At 46.3% G+C, this 21,109-nt stretch overlaps 2 protein-coding genes across 3 annotated transcripts in view; both read left to right on the plus strand.

The window, feature by feature from the left end:
- LOC142580022 (luciferin 4-monooxygenase-like) overlaps window positions 1-21,109 on the plus strand; it is a 140,977-nt gene that overhangs the window by 68,582 nt on the left and 51,286 nt on the right. The gene's annotated exons all lie outside the window — the stretch shown is intronic.
- LOC142580021 (uncharacterized) lies at window positions 3,449-6,147 on the plus strand. Its single transcript, XM_075690747.1, has 4 exons — window positions 3,449-3,973; window positions 4,066-4,219; window positions 4,843-4,896; window positions 5,513-6,147. Exons 1-4 carry the CDS (start codon window positions 3,569-3,571, stop codon window positions 5,947-5,949), a joined length of 1,050 nt encoding a protein of 349 aa, XP_075546862.1. The 5' UTR covers window positions 3,449-3,568; the 3' UTR covers window positions 5,950-6,147.

Genomic DNA, 21,109 nt, shown 5'->3' on the forward strand with positions numbered 1-21,109 from the left:
TCGTTTTATTTTTATATTTAGTTGGATTATTTCACGTGTTATCCATGGGTATTCTCGGTTAACGCGTTTCTTTTTATCAGGAATGAAGGTGTTTTCGGAATACTTAACAATATTTCTAAAACGCGTCCAGAGTTCTTGTACATTTGTTAGTTCATTGAATTAATATCATTGAATTAATAAAACTGGAATTCTAGGAAACCTAGTACAGCAGGATCATTTGCCCGTGTGTAATCCTTAAAGTATGCAGGTTGTGGTTTTTTGTGTTTTCGCGTCGTTGAAACGGGACAGGTTAGAATAAGCGCTTTGCGGTATGCAATGCCATTCTCGATGGACACGGAAGATCCTTCTAATGTATTACTTATAAGAACTAAGTAAAGTAAAGATGATGATGTTGAAATGATACAGGTCTTATCAGTTACCATTTGGCTCAGTGAAAACGTAAATGCCACGTCTAGCAGTGATTCTAAACTTGGGACATCACGGCCATCATGCGCGCGGTTGTTCCAGTCTATTCCGGGAAGGTTAAAATCCCCGGCAATAATAAGTTTTCATCTAGAATTAGTATGTTTTGAAAGGTAATCATGAACCTGGTCGATGAAGTCAGGTGCTGCATTTGGGGGCCGATAAACGCCCACTACAGTTATGTTTTCGTTACAATATGTTATTTTGCGCCATAAACTTTCATGGTCGGGAATACCATCAAGCTCTAAGGACTTTATATTATCTTTAATTGCTATTGCGACACCGCCACCTCTTGATCCTCTGTTTTTACGGAACAGTTTGTATGAAGGAGGAATAACTTCAGAATCAGGTACACCAGGGTTAAGCCACGTTTCTGTTATTACTAAAATGTGAGGTTGATAAGACAGGATTAGGTTTTCTAATTGATCAACTCTATTTATCACACTTCGGGCATTTAGGGAAAGGATTCGTAGAGTTTTGGTACTGGGCTGTCATTTCGAAACTTTCTTCGAGACTTCAGCGAAGTCGAAGTGGAAAGGGACTGTTTTGAAAGACTTGCTTTCTGCAGTAATTCAGTCCTAATATTCTTCACGGGGTCCGAAGTATACGCTTTTTCATCGATTCTCAGTTTGTCGAATGTTAGCCTTACTTTTGCTCCGTTTGCCCTTTCATTTACCGCTGAATGCCACAAGTGCGTGCGCATTTCATTAACTCTCTTAGCAAAATCTTCGGAAACAGTTAATGGTGTGTCGTTCAGTTTGTAACAGCAAGATAAGATTTTGGTTTTTTCGGCGTAATCAAACAATCTAAGGATGATCGGGCGGTCTCGGTTACTTGTGCGGGTACCTATCCTGTGAGTCCATTCAAGGGTTTTCACTTCAATGCCTAGCGTTTCTTTTAAAATATTTTCTCTCATTAACTTTTCGAGTGAAACTATATCTTCGCTAGGATTTTCCGTTACGCCGTAAACAATCAAGTTGTTCCGTCGACTTCTATTTTCTAAATCGTCCAATTTAATGCAAGATCTTCGATTTGATTCTTCGTGGTGTCATAATTATTTTCACATTTGGCCAACTTCTCTTCGCAATACTTGAGTAGGTCCATGTCGTTTTCAATTGCGGCAAAGCTAGTTTCCATGTTATCAACTGTTCACTTAACCTTTTTTTAAGTTAGTTACTAGTTCTTTTAACGTTTTGTTGGTTTTAGATTGTTCTTTCAGAATTTGTTTCAGAAGGTCGTTATTAGGACGAGTATCCGATAATGAGTCTGACGTCGGACCGGGGTTAAGCTCGACATCGCCCGATGTTAGTAGCAATAGCTTAAATACATCATAGCACTCAACAATCAGTACTGCAAGAAAGTGTGGACTTGGAAGCACCGTCAGCGTTACATCATTGTCCAGTAAACAGGGTACAGAGTAGTTACTGACCTGCACAACGAAAAGAGCAGGAATAAGCATGGTCGTCTGGTCGGTGCCACCAAGTCCGCTGAAGCGGGAGGGGTCATGGGTCGGGTTTATATACGGCCGAGTGCCTGATAAGGTTGACGTGAGCGCATCCGTGACGTGGTCGCTGCGTAATTGAAGGGCGTCGATCGTGATCGGAGTCTGCGCAGATTTGTTGTCCCGTGCTCTGTCATCCGAAGCCACTGGCATTGTTCCGTTTGCATGCATATGTGTGGCCTGCATGCCCAGTTGTGAGGCGGCTTGGCCACAGCGCAATCTGCACAACGCAAACAGCAGGAATAAGCATGGTCGTCTGGTCGGTGCCACCAAGTCCACTGATCAGCGGGTTCTGATCAGCGGGTCAAGTGCGTGGGCTTCTATACAGGCAGGGCTCTTTGAAGGTTACAGGGTGATCGCTGATGCCGCCGCGCTTTCAAGGGATTACAAAAATCGCGTCACGCATACAGCCACGCTACGAAAGGTTCAGTGACAACAGACGACGGATAGAACTATCGATAACATTCGAGAAATGTCTGAAACATGCAGGCGCGTATTTTGCGAAACGATAACGTTGAACATTTCTTAGCGTGTAAAAAGGGGTCACCAAAGAAAAACAAAGAAGTATGAGTGTCAATATACATTTTACGCACTTTACTGCGACCGTTTCAGGCCCCTTTATAGCCACGCCGCATCTACTTCATGTTATTCATTCCTCCATCGCCAACAGATCAAGAATGGCCTGGTGCTCTTTGGCCATACTTGGCCTTTGCGCCACAATACGCAAAATTTTTAATCATCGTAATCATCATCATATGTGTAAAAAATATTGTTGCTCCAAATCAGCATGGTTTTCCTTCAAGCCGCTCAACAGCCACCAACCTTGTCAGTTGTATGGTGCAGGTTTCCCCGCCCGTTAGGTAAAGGGCGCAAGTTGATGCTGTGTATTGCGACCTCAGCAACGCCTTTCACTCAGTCAATCATGCCCCACTCCTGGAGCAGCAAGCGCACTACGGTGTTGAAGCTGTTAGTGCAGCTCTACAGCGATGCTGTCAATTCCATAGGTCGTGCTTCGTGAGCGTGAACGGTCAATCTTCTTTTGTCTATAGGACATTTGGTGGTGTGCACTAAGATTCCCTGTTAGGCGGGCTTCGCTTCTTAATTTTAAAGCGAAAGCTTTACTACGCCAGCCAGCGAGCCATTTCGGCTCGTCGCGCAGTGTGCCGTATGCAGGCAGCCGTATGCCATAAGCCGTGGCCGACGAGCGACCTTGAGCCGCCGTTGCCTAGCAACGAAGCAGCCGCGCTCCAACAGATGGCGCCACCGTCGACGCCGCTGCCGTCGCCACTCGCTGCACCATATGTGCTCCGCCAAGGGGTAGAGGGAGAAGAAGCGTCGCCTCGCGTGGGATATATATATATATATATATATATATATATATATATATATATATATATATATATATATATATATATATATATGCGCTTTGCCAGACTATATTTAGTCGTTATGGAGAGCGCGAAAGAGACGCAACAATAGCCCCGTTTACATGAATACGACAGAAGCGTATCGTATTAACTTTCAAGCGTATCGCATCTCATGTAAACGATGTAATTCGCTAGGAAGACGTATCGCATTCAATACGCCAAACAGGGGTAGTTTGAGATGGAGAATGCGCATTTCAGCGGCGCATGTAAACAGAAGCGTATCGCATCAGGAATTATGGGAAAGCATTCGCTGCGGGATTACAACCGGCCAACCAACCAGCGCCGCGGCCGCTGCCGCACTGCGAGACATCAAAGCAAAATGGCGGCTGAAGGAGCAGGTGCGTCGCACGGTCTTGTTGCTCGCGAGGAAGCGTCAACTCGCGTTTCCTTTACACGCGAGGAAACATCATCCTTTTTAGCTATAGTTAGTGAGATGAATATAAGTGAATTGTTGGATTCCCGGCGTCAGCGAAATCAGGCACACTTTCAAAAAATACAAGCCGAGATGGCCGCGCTCGGCTACCATTGGTCTTGGCAGCAACTGCGGACTCACTGGAAGAACCTGAAGTCCAGATACAATAAGGTATGTTTCCAATTTTAGTTGTTCCCCTTATCGGCCTGTGCCATAGTGTTGGTTGCTTAGAACACCTTTCTCTTTCTTTTGACATGCCCTAGGAGCTGCTAGAGCAAAGCAAGAGCGGCGCGGGAAAATCCACTTGGCAGTGGTTTTCTGAAATGAATGCTCTACTCGCACATCGTCCTATGAGCCAAGCGCTGCATTACGGTATCGACAGTAACGAGCCGGATGAAAGTGAAGACTCCCGAGCCGGTAAGCGAATACAGCATAACACTCGCGTACTTTGCGGACTGCGCAAAAGCAACGACGTATATGGGTACGAAGCGAGTAAAACTTCGCGTGAACGTTGCGTACAAACGGCAGCTCGCAGCTGTGAAGAGGCGCGGCCAGAAGGTGCGAGAACACAAACCGCAGGGGGCAAGCGTTATGTAGACAAGCTTCCCGCGAATAAGATTAAGAACTGCGATTGCAACCGAAGATATCGATATCCCTATGTGTACCGCTCGATGCTGCCCGCTGCAGATCCCACTGCGGTGGGCATCTGGTGAATTCACGAACTTCTTTTCCTATCGTTGTAGGCTCGCGTTTAGGAGTATGGTCTTTACAAAAGAATATGTGGTCATTTGCATGCCTGGCGTTTGTCACTTTGTTGGAAAACCCTAGCTCTGTTTGCGCCAGTGAAATAAAATGTGCCACTGCGGACATGTTCACCATAACTGGAGACGCAAGCACATTGAATGTAATGGTGCCTTTGCAGGTAATACCTAATATGTATTTGTTCCGCCTTCTTTTTGTAATTAAACGTGAAAACTAGCAGAAGACTCTGCGCAATGTGCACTTACTTATAAGGCTGTTCGTATTTATTTTATTCGCAGACACGTGTGCAAGTGAAGCTGATGACGTCGAAACGCTCCGAAGTACACAGTCCTGTAAGTCACTGGTTCCTTTCTGTCTAATCACATACGCCCGTTAAGAAACCTTTGAAATTATGGGGTTTTACGTGCCAAAGCACTTTCTGATTATGAGGCACACCGTAGTGGCGGACACCGAAAATTTCGACGTGGGGTTCTTAACGAGGACCTAAATCTAAGTACACAGGTGTTCTTGCATTTTGCCCCCATCGAAATGCGGCCGCCATGGCCGGGATACGATCCCGCGACCTTGTGCTTAGCAGCCCAACACCATAGCCACTAAGCAACCACGGCGGGTTTTAAGAAACCTTTTTCGTGCTCACCTGGCCAAGAAATGAAGAACGCTGGAAACATTCTGTGAACGTTAACTTGGGCAATGCGACTGTGCTGTGCATAAAAAACGTTTGCTAAGAAATATATACAATTTTGGGTAAATTAGCACTACAATCCGAGGTCACAAGATCTGCGATGCTGAAATTGCAGAATATTAGGGAAAACCAAAGTGCTCCTTTTCTTCGCAAGCAAGTCTTAAAATTTGCATGACGTGACAAAGCGAAAAGAACAAAAGGTTCTGTACTGGAATAGGTTTCTTATGACAAAGTTAAACTATTCAACTGCTTGTGTTTGCGTGCAGCCCCAGAAGCCAGCTGTTCACAGCCACCAAGGAAGCGCTCCAGATACAGCAAGCACTCGGAGCTGCGTGAACTGTTCGCTGATCAGCAAAGCAGAAGTGCTGAGCTCTTAAGACAGCACACAGACATGATATTTCAACAGCAGCGGCAGCTTTTACAGGAGGAGCGGAATAACATGAATCAACTCATGGCAAACATTACAACTTCCTTCCTTCAAGGCACTCAAGCCCTTTTGTCACAAGTGTTCAGCCAACAGATGCAAATGACAGGCCACCAGCCAGCAGTGTTCAGCTTTCCTGCACAAGGACCTTTTGTCACAACGGGGGTGGCCTCCAACATCACAAGCTTCCAACCATGTCACCCGTCAAACTCGACGCAAGACATGCCAGCGCAACCGAACTTTTCTGGCTCAACCACATCGAGGTCGCCTCACTCATAAGCGACTCATATAAGTGTGTTTCATTGAGTGCTATAAACAGCTGGTGCTGTCTGATGTTCCTTTAAAAAATTGCTCACAGGCACTGTAGCACTCTAGTCACTTACGTTGTTTTTTCTGTGGGTCTGTGGTGCTGTCTCACTCACATTTTGTTTTGCTCGACCCTTACTAACTTTTTTTTTCGCGTTTTATCTTAGAGATCTGTGGTGTCTAACCATTGGTTATTTTTTGCTCTGGGTCGGCTCATTTGTAGGTGGCTCATATTCAGTGTGCTATGCTAAGTGCTGGAAACAGCTGGTGCTGTCCGACATTCTTTGTACTCTAGTCACTCTTGCTATTTTTCGCTGTAGGTCATTTTATTGCATTGCCTGCATTTCTTACTATTTCATCAGATATGAAAAGGTGGGTTGTCTAGCCCGTCTGGTTATTTTTTGCTGCCTGCCAGTCAGTTTATGTGGTACCTACATTTTTTGTATTTTATCTATTTTATCGCAGGTAAGAGAGCTGTGTTGTCTACTCACTCCTTTGTTTTGCTGGACCAAATACATTGCCTGCATTTTTTTTGGTACTATCTCAGATAACAAAAGCTATGTTGTCTAGCCTCTGGTGACATTTTGCCTACATGCAGTGCCTATATTTTTTTGTATTTTGTGATAGAGCTGTGGTGGCTAGCCACAGGTTTTTTTCTGTGTGACACTGTCAAGTGCCTACATCATTTATGACTTTTATGACTCCTATTATAGTCAAGAGAACCTGTGATGTCTAGCCAGTCTGGCAATTTTTTGTTGTGAAGGACACTTTATACAGTGCCTGTATATTTTCTGTACATTTTATCACGGATAAAAGGTGCTGTGGTGCCTAGTCACTCTAGGTATTTTTGCAGCGGGTCGCACTCAATTGTGGCCACATTTTATTGTGGATGTCCTCTCACAGTTAAGCAAAATTTATTTTTTGTCACGTGTAACAAACATGTTTACCAATTGTAGTACACAAAGACAGTGTTTCCACTACTCCTGCATTTACTGTTTAAATTTTTTATATATATTACATGAAAGTATTGGCCACTTCCATTGCTTAATGAGAAGCAATGCTGCCTTGTTACTGTTGTGTACAAATTGTAAGCTGAATTTAGCAGACAAGATGGTGCTTCCAGTTCTTAATAAACATTTTATTTTCACACTTTGTTGCATTTTATCTGGGATATGTTGAAGGTGGAATGAACACCTTGAGCTTAGGAACTTCTGTTCCTCACAACCACCTTATAATTTGAACACATAACATGTGATCTCCAAACAGGTTGCAAGTTTATGAATGAGTAACTGCTTCTCACTTTTATAGGCGTATTGCAGTTCGTCATCTAAGACAGGGCCAGTGTACTTCTGCTTCGGTACATGTTAAAAATGTGTTAACAATTACCATGTTAACTTCGTGACCTTTATTAACGTTCTACCATGAAGCAGAGCGCAAAGGAAATTCTTCTGCCATGTACTGCTTCAAAAAGTCTCTCATAGCATAGACGGCATTCCGGTCCTGAGGACTGTTAGACGGCTGCACATAGATGTTTTGCTCCGTATCTTGAACAGCTGACAGCCACGCATCTGCGATGCTTTCCCGCCTTTGTTCACAGAAATTGTGCAGTATACACGTTGCTGCTATTACCATTGGCATAAACTTATAGCTGGTATCTGCGCGTTTTAAAAGTATGCGCCATCGTCCCTTTAGCCGCCCAAATGCGTGCTCCACTACATTGCGCCCTGAACTATGGTAAACGTTAAATGACTCCTGTTCCTTAGAGAGTGCCCCTGTATAGCCTTTTAAAATCCATGGCAAACATGGGTACGCAGGGTCGCCAAGCAGCATAAATGGTATCTGGAAGCCGCGCAAGGTTCTTTCTCCCTGTGGCAGCAAGTCGTTGCTCCTCCGGTACAAGTTGGACAGCTTGAGCACTGTGGCATCATGTGCTGATCCAGGCACGTTGCAAGTGATGCTGCGAAACCTGAAAAATTAGGCATCATTTAGATCATGCTTTTTTTTGCAGAGGAGGTTTTAAGATATGCCAGGCTTTGTGCTGTTATCTAATCTCACTAACATGGGGAAGTGTTCAGCTATGCATGAGAAAAAGTAAGGCAAGAATGCACCATATGAAAGACGCAACAGTTGCACAACTTTGTACAGAAATCACTGAGTAAATAACGCACTTAGTGTAGCAGGAGTCCTTAGCTGTAAATTAACTGAAGATGCAAGTCCTGGTCATCCACAGCAGCCTTCATGGTATAAAAGCATATTTATAGTAAACAATGTAGTCAAGCCCTTTCTTCAGAACATGGGTGCAGTGACTTGCACACAAATGTGAGCTAAATGGCATCTTGCTGCAATACTCTTAGCATTTTATGTTGGCTTTGAGCTGAACTATGAATAACTACAGCACTGGAAACCTATATTTTGTTGTCTAGGTGTCTTAGGTTTAGAAAGCATAGCTAAAACACACTTACAGGCCTCTGTCATCCACTACGGCTTGTACATTGTACGATGTCCAGCCCTTCCTGTTTACGAAGTCTCTGTAGCCTTTCTTCGGGGCAGTTATTGGAATGTGAGTCCCATCAATCGCCCCGAAAACTTGAGGCAAGTGGCACCTGAGCTCAAAGTTTCTGGCTATTGCTGTGGCTTCTTGTGCTGATGGTAGCATTATGAATGTCTTCAAGTAATACTTGGTAAGTGCACGACAGAACATGTAAAAGCACTTTTTTACAGTACTTTTGTGCACGCCAAATTGGTTTGCAACATTCCTGTACTCGCAGCAACTAGCTAGCTTGTACAATGCAATGGCCACTCTCTTTTCCAGGGGCAAGGGAGCTCTCACCCAGCCAGATTTGGGTGACATATAATCTCCCATGAGAGAGACAAGCTCATAAAATGAAGCCCGGCTCATGCGGAAATTTTCCCTCCAGTCGCTGTCCGTGAATTCTTCTAAGACGATGCGACACCACCATACATCACATCTTGTTTTTGCCCAGAAAGACCGCTTGCGCCGCTCTTTTGATAAACGATCTGTAAAATAATGCACGAATAAATTAGCGGGAACACTGCAAGCATTTCTACATATTTCTACCTAAAACATGCAGTATTCTCCACAGGGAACTACAGTGGATTGTTACTTCATATTCAATTTTTTGTTAACCACAGCCACAGCTTGTGGGACATATAAAAGCGCGCACAGAAAGCTAACGTTTCCTTACAATTTCTTAGTAGTGAAACGTGTTAACGAAACATCATGTCCTACAAAATGCGGCTAGTACTTGGCAAAGAAAATAATGCCATGTTGCAATAAATGCGGTTCACATAGATGGAGGAGCAATGCCAGTAGATTATTAACAAAACTGCGGTTTTCACAGCACCGTAGACGTGTGACAAAGTTTTTTTTTTTAACAATATAACGCTCGCTTTCTTTTCAGTGCATCAAATCGATCATGGTACGTGCAGATTACAAAATAATCATATTTCCAACTCATGATGTTATAAGTCGTTTCTTTTCTTTTTTAAAGAACACGCAATTCGCGTAAACAAGGGTGGGCCACATAATTAGGACGTTTTTCTTACCTTGCATCAGCGCCAATCCGCTGAGAGTCGACGCCGTTGTGGCACTGGCGCCAAGTTGCAAAGCTTGAGTGTGCAGCAGCCGTATTTGTCGGCAACGCTCTTGGTAGCGGATAAGTGCTAATGCAAACCAAACTACATGCAAATTCATCCACGCAGACAAGAGAAGCAGGACGTGCAGATGCAGAGACGCACTGAAGCACATAGCTCACTCGGTGCGTATGGTATCGCTTTCGGATTGTTCGCGCGGGACAGCGGAAGCATGCTTACCGGAAGTAGTGGGGCTCATTTTCAAATGTGACACTAGACGGCGCTAGCTTGCCAGCCAGAGAGATGCGCATACATGTAAACGGAGGTGCATCAGCGGAATGCGATACGGCAAGATAATACGATACGCTTCTACCGTATTCATGTAAACGCGGCTAATGACAGAACGAAGCGAGGAAGGGACAACGCGCTCAAGAGACGCCAGAAGAACGCGCCGCACGACTCGAGCAGCGTCGTAACGAGGATGCGGCTAGAAGTCGTGCCACGTACCGGAGTGACTCTTTAAATGCGGAAGAGACCGTTTTGAGTTTTCGAGAGCGTCGGAATGAGACGTTGCGTAGACGTTATCTAGTACTTACCTAGCCTATTCGTTACCTGAACAGTGTGTCTTGCCGTGTCTATACAATATAGCTAAACCAAACGCTTGACCACAAACTAACACCACAAGCGTAGCCATGTAGCTCTTTCTTTCGCAATTCAACTAGGATTAACCAGACCTAAACTACAGGCAATTTTTTTTACATTGGCGTTTCCGCAGAAATTCCGAAGTCTCTATTTCTTCTTTACACTTCTTTACAACAAAATATTTAAGGACACACACATTACCGAAGACCGCCGCCCACCTACAGGCCGACACGTATTCATTTTCTCAATTGTGGTAGGCTCATCAAGCTCATCAAAAGCCATAATTTTGTCTAATTCACGTAAAACTCGCAATATTGTCTTTCCTTGTTCTGTTGATCATGTACTGTTGACGAGGGTTGTTGAAGTAAGCGAGGTCGCTGAGTTCTTTGATACTACGTTAAGTCCGTAGCATCACGAAGACAGCGCGTGCTGTTGGATCTGGAGGACAATCACAATTGCTGTCCCCCAGATATTTTGGACCGTGCCGTTGGGTGCGGGAGTTGGCCGAGGTTGAGGAGGACGTCGGGATGAAAACCTGGAGGTTTAATTACATTATTTACAGTAGGAGGACCAAGAAATTAACAGTCATGGAGTCATTACGGGCCGGCAGCAACTCGGACGCTGCGGCCCGTGGCAAGAAGCTCGAAAGAGATGAATGAAGGAATGCTCTCTTGCTGCTCCCGGTCTGTGTCTTTTAAGCCCTTCGGTGTCTCCAACTCACTTCACGCTCGGCCAATGGGCGAGCCCGCTCAGGTGACGCCATTTTCAGCCAATCGGCGAATCCGCTGAGGTGTCGTCATTTTCGGCCAATGGTAGGCGCCCGTGCGATTGTGTCACACCCGGCGCACAGGGTCGCTCCTTGGGCCCTAATTGTCCGAGCGCTTACTTCTCTCTGCGGTATTGCGATCCTGACTTGTAAGCGCCGTCCCAAAGGCGGATGGGGGGATCGCTGCCAGGGCTTCACGGTGCACTAGAGCCGTCTTGCCTCAGGACCCACGTTACCTGGAACAGTGCCAGGCTCTCGCTACACTTTCGGGAAGAGTGAAGCAGTGAATAGCTCCACCTGTGGCGCGCGAGGTGGGGGACGCCAGCTCGTTTGCACGTGCCGCGCCTCGGGAACGAGGTAGATCTGCATCTGCGTTCCCTAATTAGGTGTGGAGCGATTCGATGTGGTCTGGTGAACTCGAAGGAGGCTTCGGGATCGGGATCCCGAAGAACGAACTTCGGGATCCTGGGCCCTGCAGAACGTACGTCAAACAAACAAAACAACACAGCGCTGCACAACGTGTAAGCGCAGGCTCTTCACCCCTGACTCGCCAGGCTATTACTGAGTCAAAATGAGCCCTGAACTTTTATTTCCCCAATTTTGACAAAGCAGTTCCAACCACCTTTCCAATCCGCTATCCATTTCTCCCCGAATGCCGACAAGGCCAGAGTGACATTGTTGTTACAAAACAAAGGGCCGCTGTCGTTGCAAACAACAAATGAAAACAGCCGAACATAACTTAAGTGGCCTACTACACGCATATCCAGCTTTAGTGGACACGTACCAACTAGCGGCCCAAGCGGCCCCGGCACGAAGCTAGCGCGTTTTCAATGGAACGAGCGGGTTTTTCGCGAATAACAAACGCTGCAGGTCGATTATCGAAAAAGGCAGGTGACAGACGTGTTCTGGAAGACAGTCCACACGAGCCAAATGCTGTTATCACTCTATGGCACGTAAGAATTTTCTTCCCACAGCGGTTAAAGATTTAGCAATGGAAGCCTATGGAAACGACGAAAATTTGTACTCGATTTTCGAGACAAGAACCGTGCCTGCCATCAAACTGCAGCGTCTATCGTAATACCCAGTGCAGCGTATGTAGCCCGGAGACTCCGCTCTCGATTGATGCCTATCTCGACTCTCCACACATGGCGTAACACTGTTCCCTAAAGCGTTTTTTCTAACACTGTCGTGAAAATTCACGTGGTATCTATAAGATGATGAGCGTACCAATTGGCAAAGCCTCGGAAACCGTGGCTGAGTGGTAGAGTCGCGCGCACCTTTAGTCGTGCATCGTGGTAGCCGCGGTTCGATTCCCGCTTCGCACTTTTTTTTAAGCAGCATAGGACCCAGTTTTGTAGTCTCTCACTACATGGCAGGAACACAAAACCCAACATTTGCTTTCGGTACTGGTTTTTCAGCGGCGCAGTTTTTTTTAAAAGGACGCATAGGACTTACTTTTATAGTCTCCTACCAGATGGCAGAAACACAAAACTCATGATTTGCTTTCGGTTCTGGTTTTTCATTGGTTCTCTTGAAATATTGTTTTCTATTTTTCCTTCCTAAAGCATAGGAGCGTCGTGTTCATTTGTTAAGTCATCGCATTTATGAAGATTTTATTCATTGGACATCATAATCAGAAGCTTGCGCATAGCTTTGTGTTATGCAAAAAAAAATAAACTTTCGTGCTTTGTAGCGTGGAACCTGGGAGAACAAAAAATTGGAGGACGCTTAAGCTTCGCCTTCAAGAGTGGAACGCGACAGCGTTCCCGTCGACCCGCCAAGGGGTGTAAGACAATGGGCTACGGCGCAGCGACTACGCGCCCCGCATCGGACGCGGTGAGCGTCCAGCAACGCCGCGTTCGGCGCGACAACGAAATGTGCGCCTGAGCAAGCGACGCACGCCTGAGCCTTAGAAACAGCTAGTTTCTAAGGCAACACCGCGTTCACTAGAGGCGCTTTTGTACCGCTTTGAAGCATCGAACTGGTGGCTCAGTGGTAACGTCTCCGTCTCACACTCCGGAGACCCTGGTTCGAGTCCCACCCAGCCCATCTTGGAAGTTGCTTTTTATTTATGAAGTGCCTGCCGTGATTTATCGCTCACGGCCAACGCCGCGGACGCCGACACCGACGACACCGGCTTTTCTGCGACACGAGCTCCTTAACGCTATCGCGTTAAAATGGCTATTCTTATTGCGTTCTTCTGGAAGGCCCGTTTTCTTCGACTTTCTCCTGTCCTTGACGACACATACTCCGAGCGAATCAGGTCCACCTGGGCCACAATGCTACTCGGTGGCCAGTGCCATTCCTATGCAACATTCGTGCGGAACAAAGGGCCTGCTAAGCTGAGTCGCTGCCCGGACGTTAATTATTTCTAAAGATTCATCCAAATAAGAAATGCACCAACTAGGAGAAGATGTGAGCGTGTGGATTAATAGCTACTGTTAATCTGTTCCCTACAGCCAAGTGGTATGAATCCGTAGGTGTGGTCGTAAAGAAACCATTTGAATAAATGTCCCGCGCTGTGTCTGCCCCGGTCGCTCTACAGAGAAGCTAGCTTGGCTAGCCGTCAGTATTTAGGATCAACATATGCCGTCGCTCGCTCGGTGCAGTTGCTTTTAATGCGCAGCATTCTTTGGCTAGTACCCCGGCAATTTGGTAGCAAAATCGTGCGAAATCGTGTCTGTACCGCCCAAAAACTTGACGCATTTCCCATATGAATACATAGGTCTTTATAAAAAGGGTTGGGGTGGCCAACTTAAAATTGGAAGTGGCATCAGCATAAATTTGGGCGTGATACAGGGATGGGCCAAGTTGAGTTTGGTTGTTATATGGGAGTGGTTCAATCTAAATTTGGGGTGAAATGGGAAACCTAAATGTGGGCCAGCGTTAGGGCCAACCTCGATTTGCAGGTGGTATTATTGGAGTGGGCCAACCTAAATTTGGTGGTGTTGTGGAGGCGGGCCCATCTGTATTTGTTTCATTTCAGGAAGGCGTGTTACCCTCCTGTCTTTCATTCCCGGTCGCAAACACGCATAAGACGAAAGTGCTGCGTGAAGAGCTTCGTCAGTCCAAGCCAACGAGCTACCGTAACTCACCTCGCCTATATCGCTGTCATTTAGGTTTAGATAAGAAATATATATATTTGAAATGGACGCATCACGAACCCAAAAAGAGCTGCCCGTGACCAGCCCAGCTAGGTTTCTTTCATTTCGTACTTCGTCGTAGCGGCTAATAGTAGCTCACGAAGCAGAGCACTGAGTGTGGATATGGCAGAGAAGGTGCTCTCTATACTGTCTCGTCACCCATCTAAAATTGCCCGCCTTGTTACTAGCCATTCCTAGAAAATTATATATGTGACGCCCAGCCATTTGCAACACAGCAACTCTGTTTTGCGATGGGAGAGTCCAGGTGAGAGACAGGGCGGTTATGGAGATAACGACAACCTATTTTTTTGCAGTAACTTAGGAATGCGTGAATGAATGCCTTCATTTATTGAGAAAGAGGAGGAGCAAGCATCAGTGGAAGCACGTCTTAGCAGATTGGGAATGAAGCGGGGGACAAAGGGGAAAAGCTGGGGCCCGGGTTGCAGGCGAAGTCGCAGCTTAGGGGCGAGAGAAAATAAGCGACAGTTGGCGAAACCAGTTGAATTCCAGTGTAGATGTGTGATGTGCCGAGTAAATGATTGGAGTCACCGCCCATCATCCGTCCTTTGCGGCAGTATAAGCTCCCGCCGTTCTTGGTAACCAACCTTTACTGAAAACCAATCTTCGCAATTACTTATTCATCAGCCATGCCTAGCCACGTATTCCTTAGTGGCAGGGTCTGTGGAGAACAACTACGCTGTCCCGACCAGTTACGACCATAACGTGACGTTTGCGGTTACGGATGCCATACTCGTGACTCTTACTATACTACTACTATACTGCGCGAATACTATAAACATGGGTTTGCTGCACAAGTTAGTGAACAGACATTTTAGAACCGCGTTTTTTGCCTTACGTACGCTCAACGCAAGCACCATTGCAGCAAGTTACGGTGCGCGTCCCTTCAACACAGAGACGCGAACGCAAACATAAGAACGCGTTAGAAGACAGGGTCTTGGGCCTCGTGCCAAACATATCCAAGCCAACAATATGCTAACAATCATGCCGTTGTTTCTATGCAAAGAGGTTATGGAGTGACAGTCCAATCCGCCACCTACGGGAGCGCGTGAAGCCGCCGGGGGCCACATTGTTAGAGAAAAAGGAGCGCGGCCACAGTACGTGGCTGCGGTATACGCGCGACGCAACCTGTGGTTGCGGTTCTGCGATGAAAAAATAAAATGAAACCCCTTTAGGAAGTATACCAGTCCGCCATTGTGTGTCGCTGTTGTCAAAAATAAAATGTCATGGTGGTGGGTGCCTTGTGTTCTGTGAACAATATGTTGCGAGAACAGAAAAACAGTCGTTTCCTGTTTTATTCATTCAATAACCTGCCGCATGCATCGGCACTGTGATGCCCTTTCGTCGATACGTGGTGCCGGCCCGTATTGACACAACGACATGACATCGAAATATAGTATCCTTATGCCATTTTAAAAAAAAATGATTATTTGTGTAAATGTGCGTTTTTGGTTTAAACCTAGAGAACAAGAAAAAAATATTCAACGGAAGGTGTTATTTTTGTCCGCCATTTCAGTTCTAGCTGAAAAGAGTGGGTGAAAGCAAATTTACAATAAAGCTAAGGCGATCCACAATCTGCACGCAGCCGCAAGCCTACATGCGCTGCAATGAGAATAATCTGTCAAAGTTCAGGTCATGTGTCAGCTGGCGGCTCAAGCAATCTTTACTTTTTTTTCGTTTCTGCATCCGTTCTGCCTGCGTCTGCGGCAAAAACGTGAAGTGGGAAGGCAGATAAACAGAAATTGGTGGAGGCAGGTGGTAGCGTAATGGTTAGAGTGCCCATCTCCCAAATGCAAGATGGTGCATTTGGGAGATGGGCTAGAATCCCGTTGGTTTGTTTGTGAAGACAGCTTTCTGTGCTCTCTGGTGACTGCGAAGCTCGGAATGAGGCGGCAGCATGACGACAACGGTCGCCGTCAACGTAAGAGAATAAGCGGGCGTGCAAGGTCACACCTAAAGCCGAAAGCAGATTCAGAGGAAACACACTATGCTCTTGTCGACAAAAGAAAAAAAGAAACGTGATGAGTAACGAGCGGTGTAGATGAGCGAGGCTGTAGGCAGATAATGTCACCATAGATAGGACCACGCCCCAATCCGGTGCTCAGCGGAAATATACATCGATAGCATGTCAACTAACATGTAATTGCTACTTCATTAAGGTCGTTGCGTGTTTGTGTTGTGTCTAGCAGGAGCAAGTAGTGCAAGAGATGACACTGGAGAGAAAGCGGTGAGAGAAGTCCGCGAAAAGTAATTGAGGATAGCCATATTGAACGTCGACGCCATGTTGAATAAAGCCTGCGACTTCAGTTGCTCAGCCGCCAGAAAGGCTTGATTGGTAGCATACGGCTGGGCGTATTTCGTAACCCCAGCGATAAGCACACACTTTGCGGAAGTAAACAGAGGAAAGAGACGTAGTGAGTTGGCCACCCTTTTCGAGCTCTGGCATAGTTTTAAAAATGAATGTGGCGAAGTATGACGCACAAAATAGTATATGTCAACCCAAATGAATCAGCGTGGTCATACTTACCCGAAATGCCATGGTGGCCTGCCACCGGGACATCATGAAGTTGCAGCGATGAGAGTTTTCATTGGGTACTTGAGAATAAAATTGAGCACATCAGAGACGTCTGAGGGACATTTCTAAGGTACAATAACACATCGCCCCCCCCACCAAAAAAAAAAAAAAGAATCACGAATATAAGCTTACGAATAGGGACATCATCAGATCGAGCACTACGGCGCTTGTTGATCTTGTTTAGGATCACGTCAGCATTTCATTCAGCGTTTATTACTGAGAAAATGAGTTGAAGTTACGTTAATTTGCATCACGATGGCAGGCGTAATCAGGCAAACATTGACAGCATTTCATTACAGAGTGCCTGTCTACTCTGTGGAGATTACGTATGACAATGACAACAAACACAGAAAGCTTTGCCTATATCGATTCGCACATGCATGGGATCGGCATAATTTTTGTGGCTATCAATTTAAATGCCTAAGAATGGCGGTCATTAACGCAATATTTCCATTCACAGTGAGCAAAAGCGGCTGCCCTATCCACAGTAGAATTGATTTAAATGTCTTTAATTCCATGGACATTATATCGTTGCCAACTCCCGTGGGATTGGAGTCGTCAAAATGGGATACAGTTGACAGGGAAATCAGAAGGTTGATGAACGGCAAGAAGGCGGAAGCTTGCACAAGACCTCAGGGATATAAAATGACTTTTTGTGCAGCTTGGTCAGGGCGCCACGCAATGGTTTCCACGTCTATTAGATATCCTCCAAAATATGAACAGAGGCCGACAAAAATGCGGGCATATTGGGAAAGGTGAAACCGCTGAAAATTTCATAACACCATTACCCTAAATATAAAAGATGACTTAAAAATAAGAAGCCATAACGTTGACAGAGTGGCCAAATTTTGGCACAAATAAATTGGCTGTTGAAGCAGTTCAGCTGAAACGCAATGGTGCGAAATAAGGCGAGAATGTCGGCAAGTGTTGAAGAAAGGCCAAGTAGGTCCTGTGACCGACGCCAGCGCTCGGCAGCTGTCAAGCAAATGCACGTATTAGCGAGATGCCTAGTCGTAGGTAGTTACACTATGATTCGGGTCTGAAATACTAGATGCGGACTCCATCACATGAATACAGTGCATTCTACGGTGTCATTCTTCGACAGATGGTACCGATTCTCGCGCAATGAGGATGCGAACAAATTGTCTCACGTGCCGGCTGTCACCTTCCTCATACTGCCAACATTCCTTCCCCTCCGTAGTTGCTTAGCTTTTATTGGGTTCGGATGCTAATCACGAGGTCTCGGGATCGAATCCCTACTACGGCAGCCGTATTTAAATGGATGTGAAATGCGAAAACCCGCGTACTTATGGTTAGGCGCATGTTAAAAAATCCCGAGTGGTCTAAATTAGTGCCGAATCCTCCACTACGGCGTGCCTCATAATGAAATCGTGGTTTTGGCAAGTAAAACCTCATAATGTGTTACGTAACATTCGTTAAAGATGTCCTGGGCAGTCGCACAACTCTTGAATACAATTAAGTGTCAGGAGTTGTGCGGGGGGTCTTTGAGTATGTGGATAGCCTTTATGGCGTTCGATAGCTGCTAATCTACATTGCGGCTATATAATCAAGGCGGAACGGCAACATGGTAGAGAATGTGGAGAACATACAAATCCCGCATATATTACTGCACAATAATCTTAAAGAGCGTTCCTGCTTCACGCACGTGGATAACCGCCATAGGAGACGACTTTGGAAACTAACTGCAAGTACTGTATATGTCGTACCCAAGGGTGCACCTGGCCTGGTGGCCAGTAAATGTGACGTAATATTGCGAGCAGCTTCGGCCATAGCATGCTAACGGACGACGACACAGACTGAAGTGACTAGCGCAAGAGACAGGGGACACTAAAGACGCTACAAAGACAAGCGCCCAGTTGGAAGTTTGCGCTTATCCTTGTCCCCTCTTTAGTGTCCCGTGGCCACTCTTGCGCTAGTCACTTTAGCATGGAATACCAACTAGCCCGGTCTCACACCCTGCCACGACACAGGGGCAGTTTGCTCAACTCTAGTGTCGTGACTTTTGTGTCAAAGTGAAAAACCAACATATCCATGTACATGTCTTAATACTTAAGCACATCTAGATTTGCAGCTGCGGCGGTTGTTCATGAGTGCGCATTGCAAAGTCGCTAGTGAAATAATTGTGTGCACCTTAACGAATTCGATAGGGGAAAATCGAAATCCGTCCACGACGGCATCTCTAGTAGGCGCTGTGCGATGTTCGGACGTTAACAATGCGTGCCGACTGAAGAAAGGCTGCCCTGAAGTGCTTCTGACGGTTAGGCTAGCTTCTTTACTCCGTAGGATGAAAAAAAAAGAAAAAGAAAGGGAAAAGAGAAAAAGAAAAAAAAAGAACCGCATCAAAAGCCCAGAATCAACAATTGCTCGTCGCGAGTAAACGCTGGATGACGAGTAATTTCCAGCCGACGAGCGAATACGCTTGATCAAGAACACTGATAACGCCGGCGGGACAAGCATTGTGGCGAAGTTCAATGCGCAGAGATAGCTTTTAATTTTTTTTATTTTTGTTTGGTTGACGTCATCGCGCGTCACCGCGGGAAGTTTGAAAAGTTTAAGGTGAGTACGCCACCTGGTGGCACTCACGCGAACTAAACCCTTGTGTCCAGAATTGATTGATTGAAAACATTTTTATTTGTAGGATATTCGTAGAACTCGTGGGTGGGCCGCCTATTCCGGTAGCCCACTGGTTACTGCTGCTGCGCTGGCCCTCCCCACCAGCCAGTGCTGAGGGTCAGGATCATCGCTGAGGAGAATAGCCTCCCACTGCTCTTTTGAGGGATTTGGAATGGGGTCAACTATGGGATTAAATTGGCAAGCCCACACCATGTGGTAGAGGTTAGCTACCTCTCCACAGTGTGGGCATTGCGGGGAGTATAGTGTAGGGTACCACTGGTGTAACTTAGCTGGCGTTGGGTATGTATTAGTTTGTAGTCTCCTAAGAGTGTTCTCTTCCAACTTATCGAGGGATTTATGTGGTGTTGGGTACTCCTTCCTGGCTGTTCTGTATGGTGCGAGATTGTCAGCATAGACTGCTAAAGCAGTTAGGTCCCAGCACTCTTCACGGTCATCAGGGGGAGACGCCCGGTATAGAAGAGCTCGGGCATGCCTGTGAGCGGCTTCGTTTCCTCCTGGTAGTTCCAGGTGACCGGGAAACCAGATGACTGAGGCTTGGCTGGGTGGATGCTTAGTCAGCAATGACAACCCTGACCTGTGAATTAATCCATTATTGAAGTTGCGACAGGCGTTCTGGGAGTCAGTGAGCACATCGGCGTTGGGGTTAGATGCTATAGCTAATGCAATAGCTGCTTCCTCTGCGTGAGTGGGGTTGGATGTTTTCATCGAGGCGCAATTCACCATCAATCCTGAAGGCGTTGAGACCACAATAGTCATCACTCCATTCTTTGGCCCTGCGGCGTCCACATAGAAGGTGTTAGGTTGCTCGTGCCATTTCTTCTGCAGGGCTTCCCCTCTTGCTTTTCTCCTTTCGATGTTATATGCGGGATGCATGTTCCGCGGAATGGGGTACACGTTGATGCGTCTCCTCACATCACGTGGTACCTCTTCCCTTTGGTCTATCGTATAGGGCAGATTAATATGGATCTTTTCGAGGAGATCTCTACCTGGTTTTGTGAGTGCGAGCCTATTGAGTTGTGAGAGGTATTGTGCTTCCCACATCTCTTTGAGGGTATTATGTACTCCTAGAGCCATGAGCTTAGCCGTTGGCGTGGAGTTTGGTAGCCCCAGTGCCGTCTTGAAGACGCTCCTCGATCTCGGCGTCACTCCCCGAGTCGCACCAGACAGTTATATCATCCGCATACAATGTGTGTTTGATACCCGGGATTTCGGAGAGAAGGCCTGGTAGATCTTTTATAGCCAAACTGAACAAAAGGGGTGACAGTACCGCCCCTTGCGGAGTTCCTCTAGGGCCTAGAGGGATGGGATCTGATTTTATTCCACCGAAGTTTATAGTGGCTTGCCTTGCTGGTAAGAAGTTTTTGACATAGTTGTAGGTTCTGGCGCCACAGTTGGTGTCGGCGAGGCTTTGAAGAATATTTTTATGCGGAACGTTGTCAAACGCTCCTTTCAAATCAAGTGCCAGGATGGCCCTTGTCTGTGACTTGGGTGGTGTCTCAAGGAGATCCTTGTACAGGTACAAGAGGGCGTCCTGGGTCGATAGGTGAGGGCGAAAGCCGAATTGAGTGTTAGGTAGGAGGTTGTTCTCTTCTAAGTATCTACTGAGTCTCGTGTTGATGACTCTCTCTATGAGCTTGCCCAAACACGAGGTCAGTGATATCGGTCTAAGATTATCCAGCTTAAGGGGTTTGTTCGGCTTCGGAATGAAGCGAACCTCGGCCGTCTTCCAGGATATTGGTA

This window comes from Dermacentor variabilis, chromosome 4 (genome assembly GCF_050947875.1).
Source record: "Dermacentor variabilis isolate Ectoservices chromosome 4, ASM5094787v1, whole genome shotgun sequence".
Lineage (NCBI taxonomy): Eukaryota > Metazoa > Arthropoda > Arachnida > Ixodida > Ixodidae > Dermacentor > Dermacentor variabilis.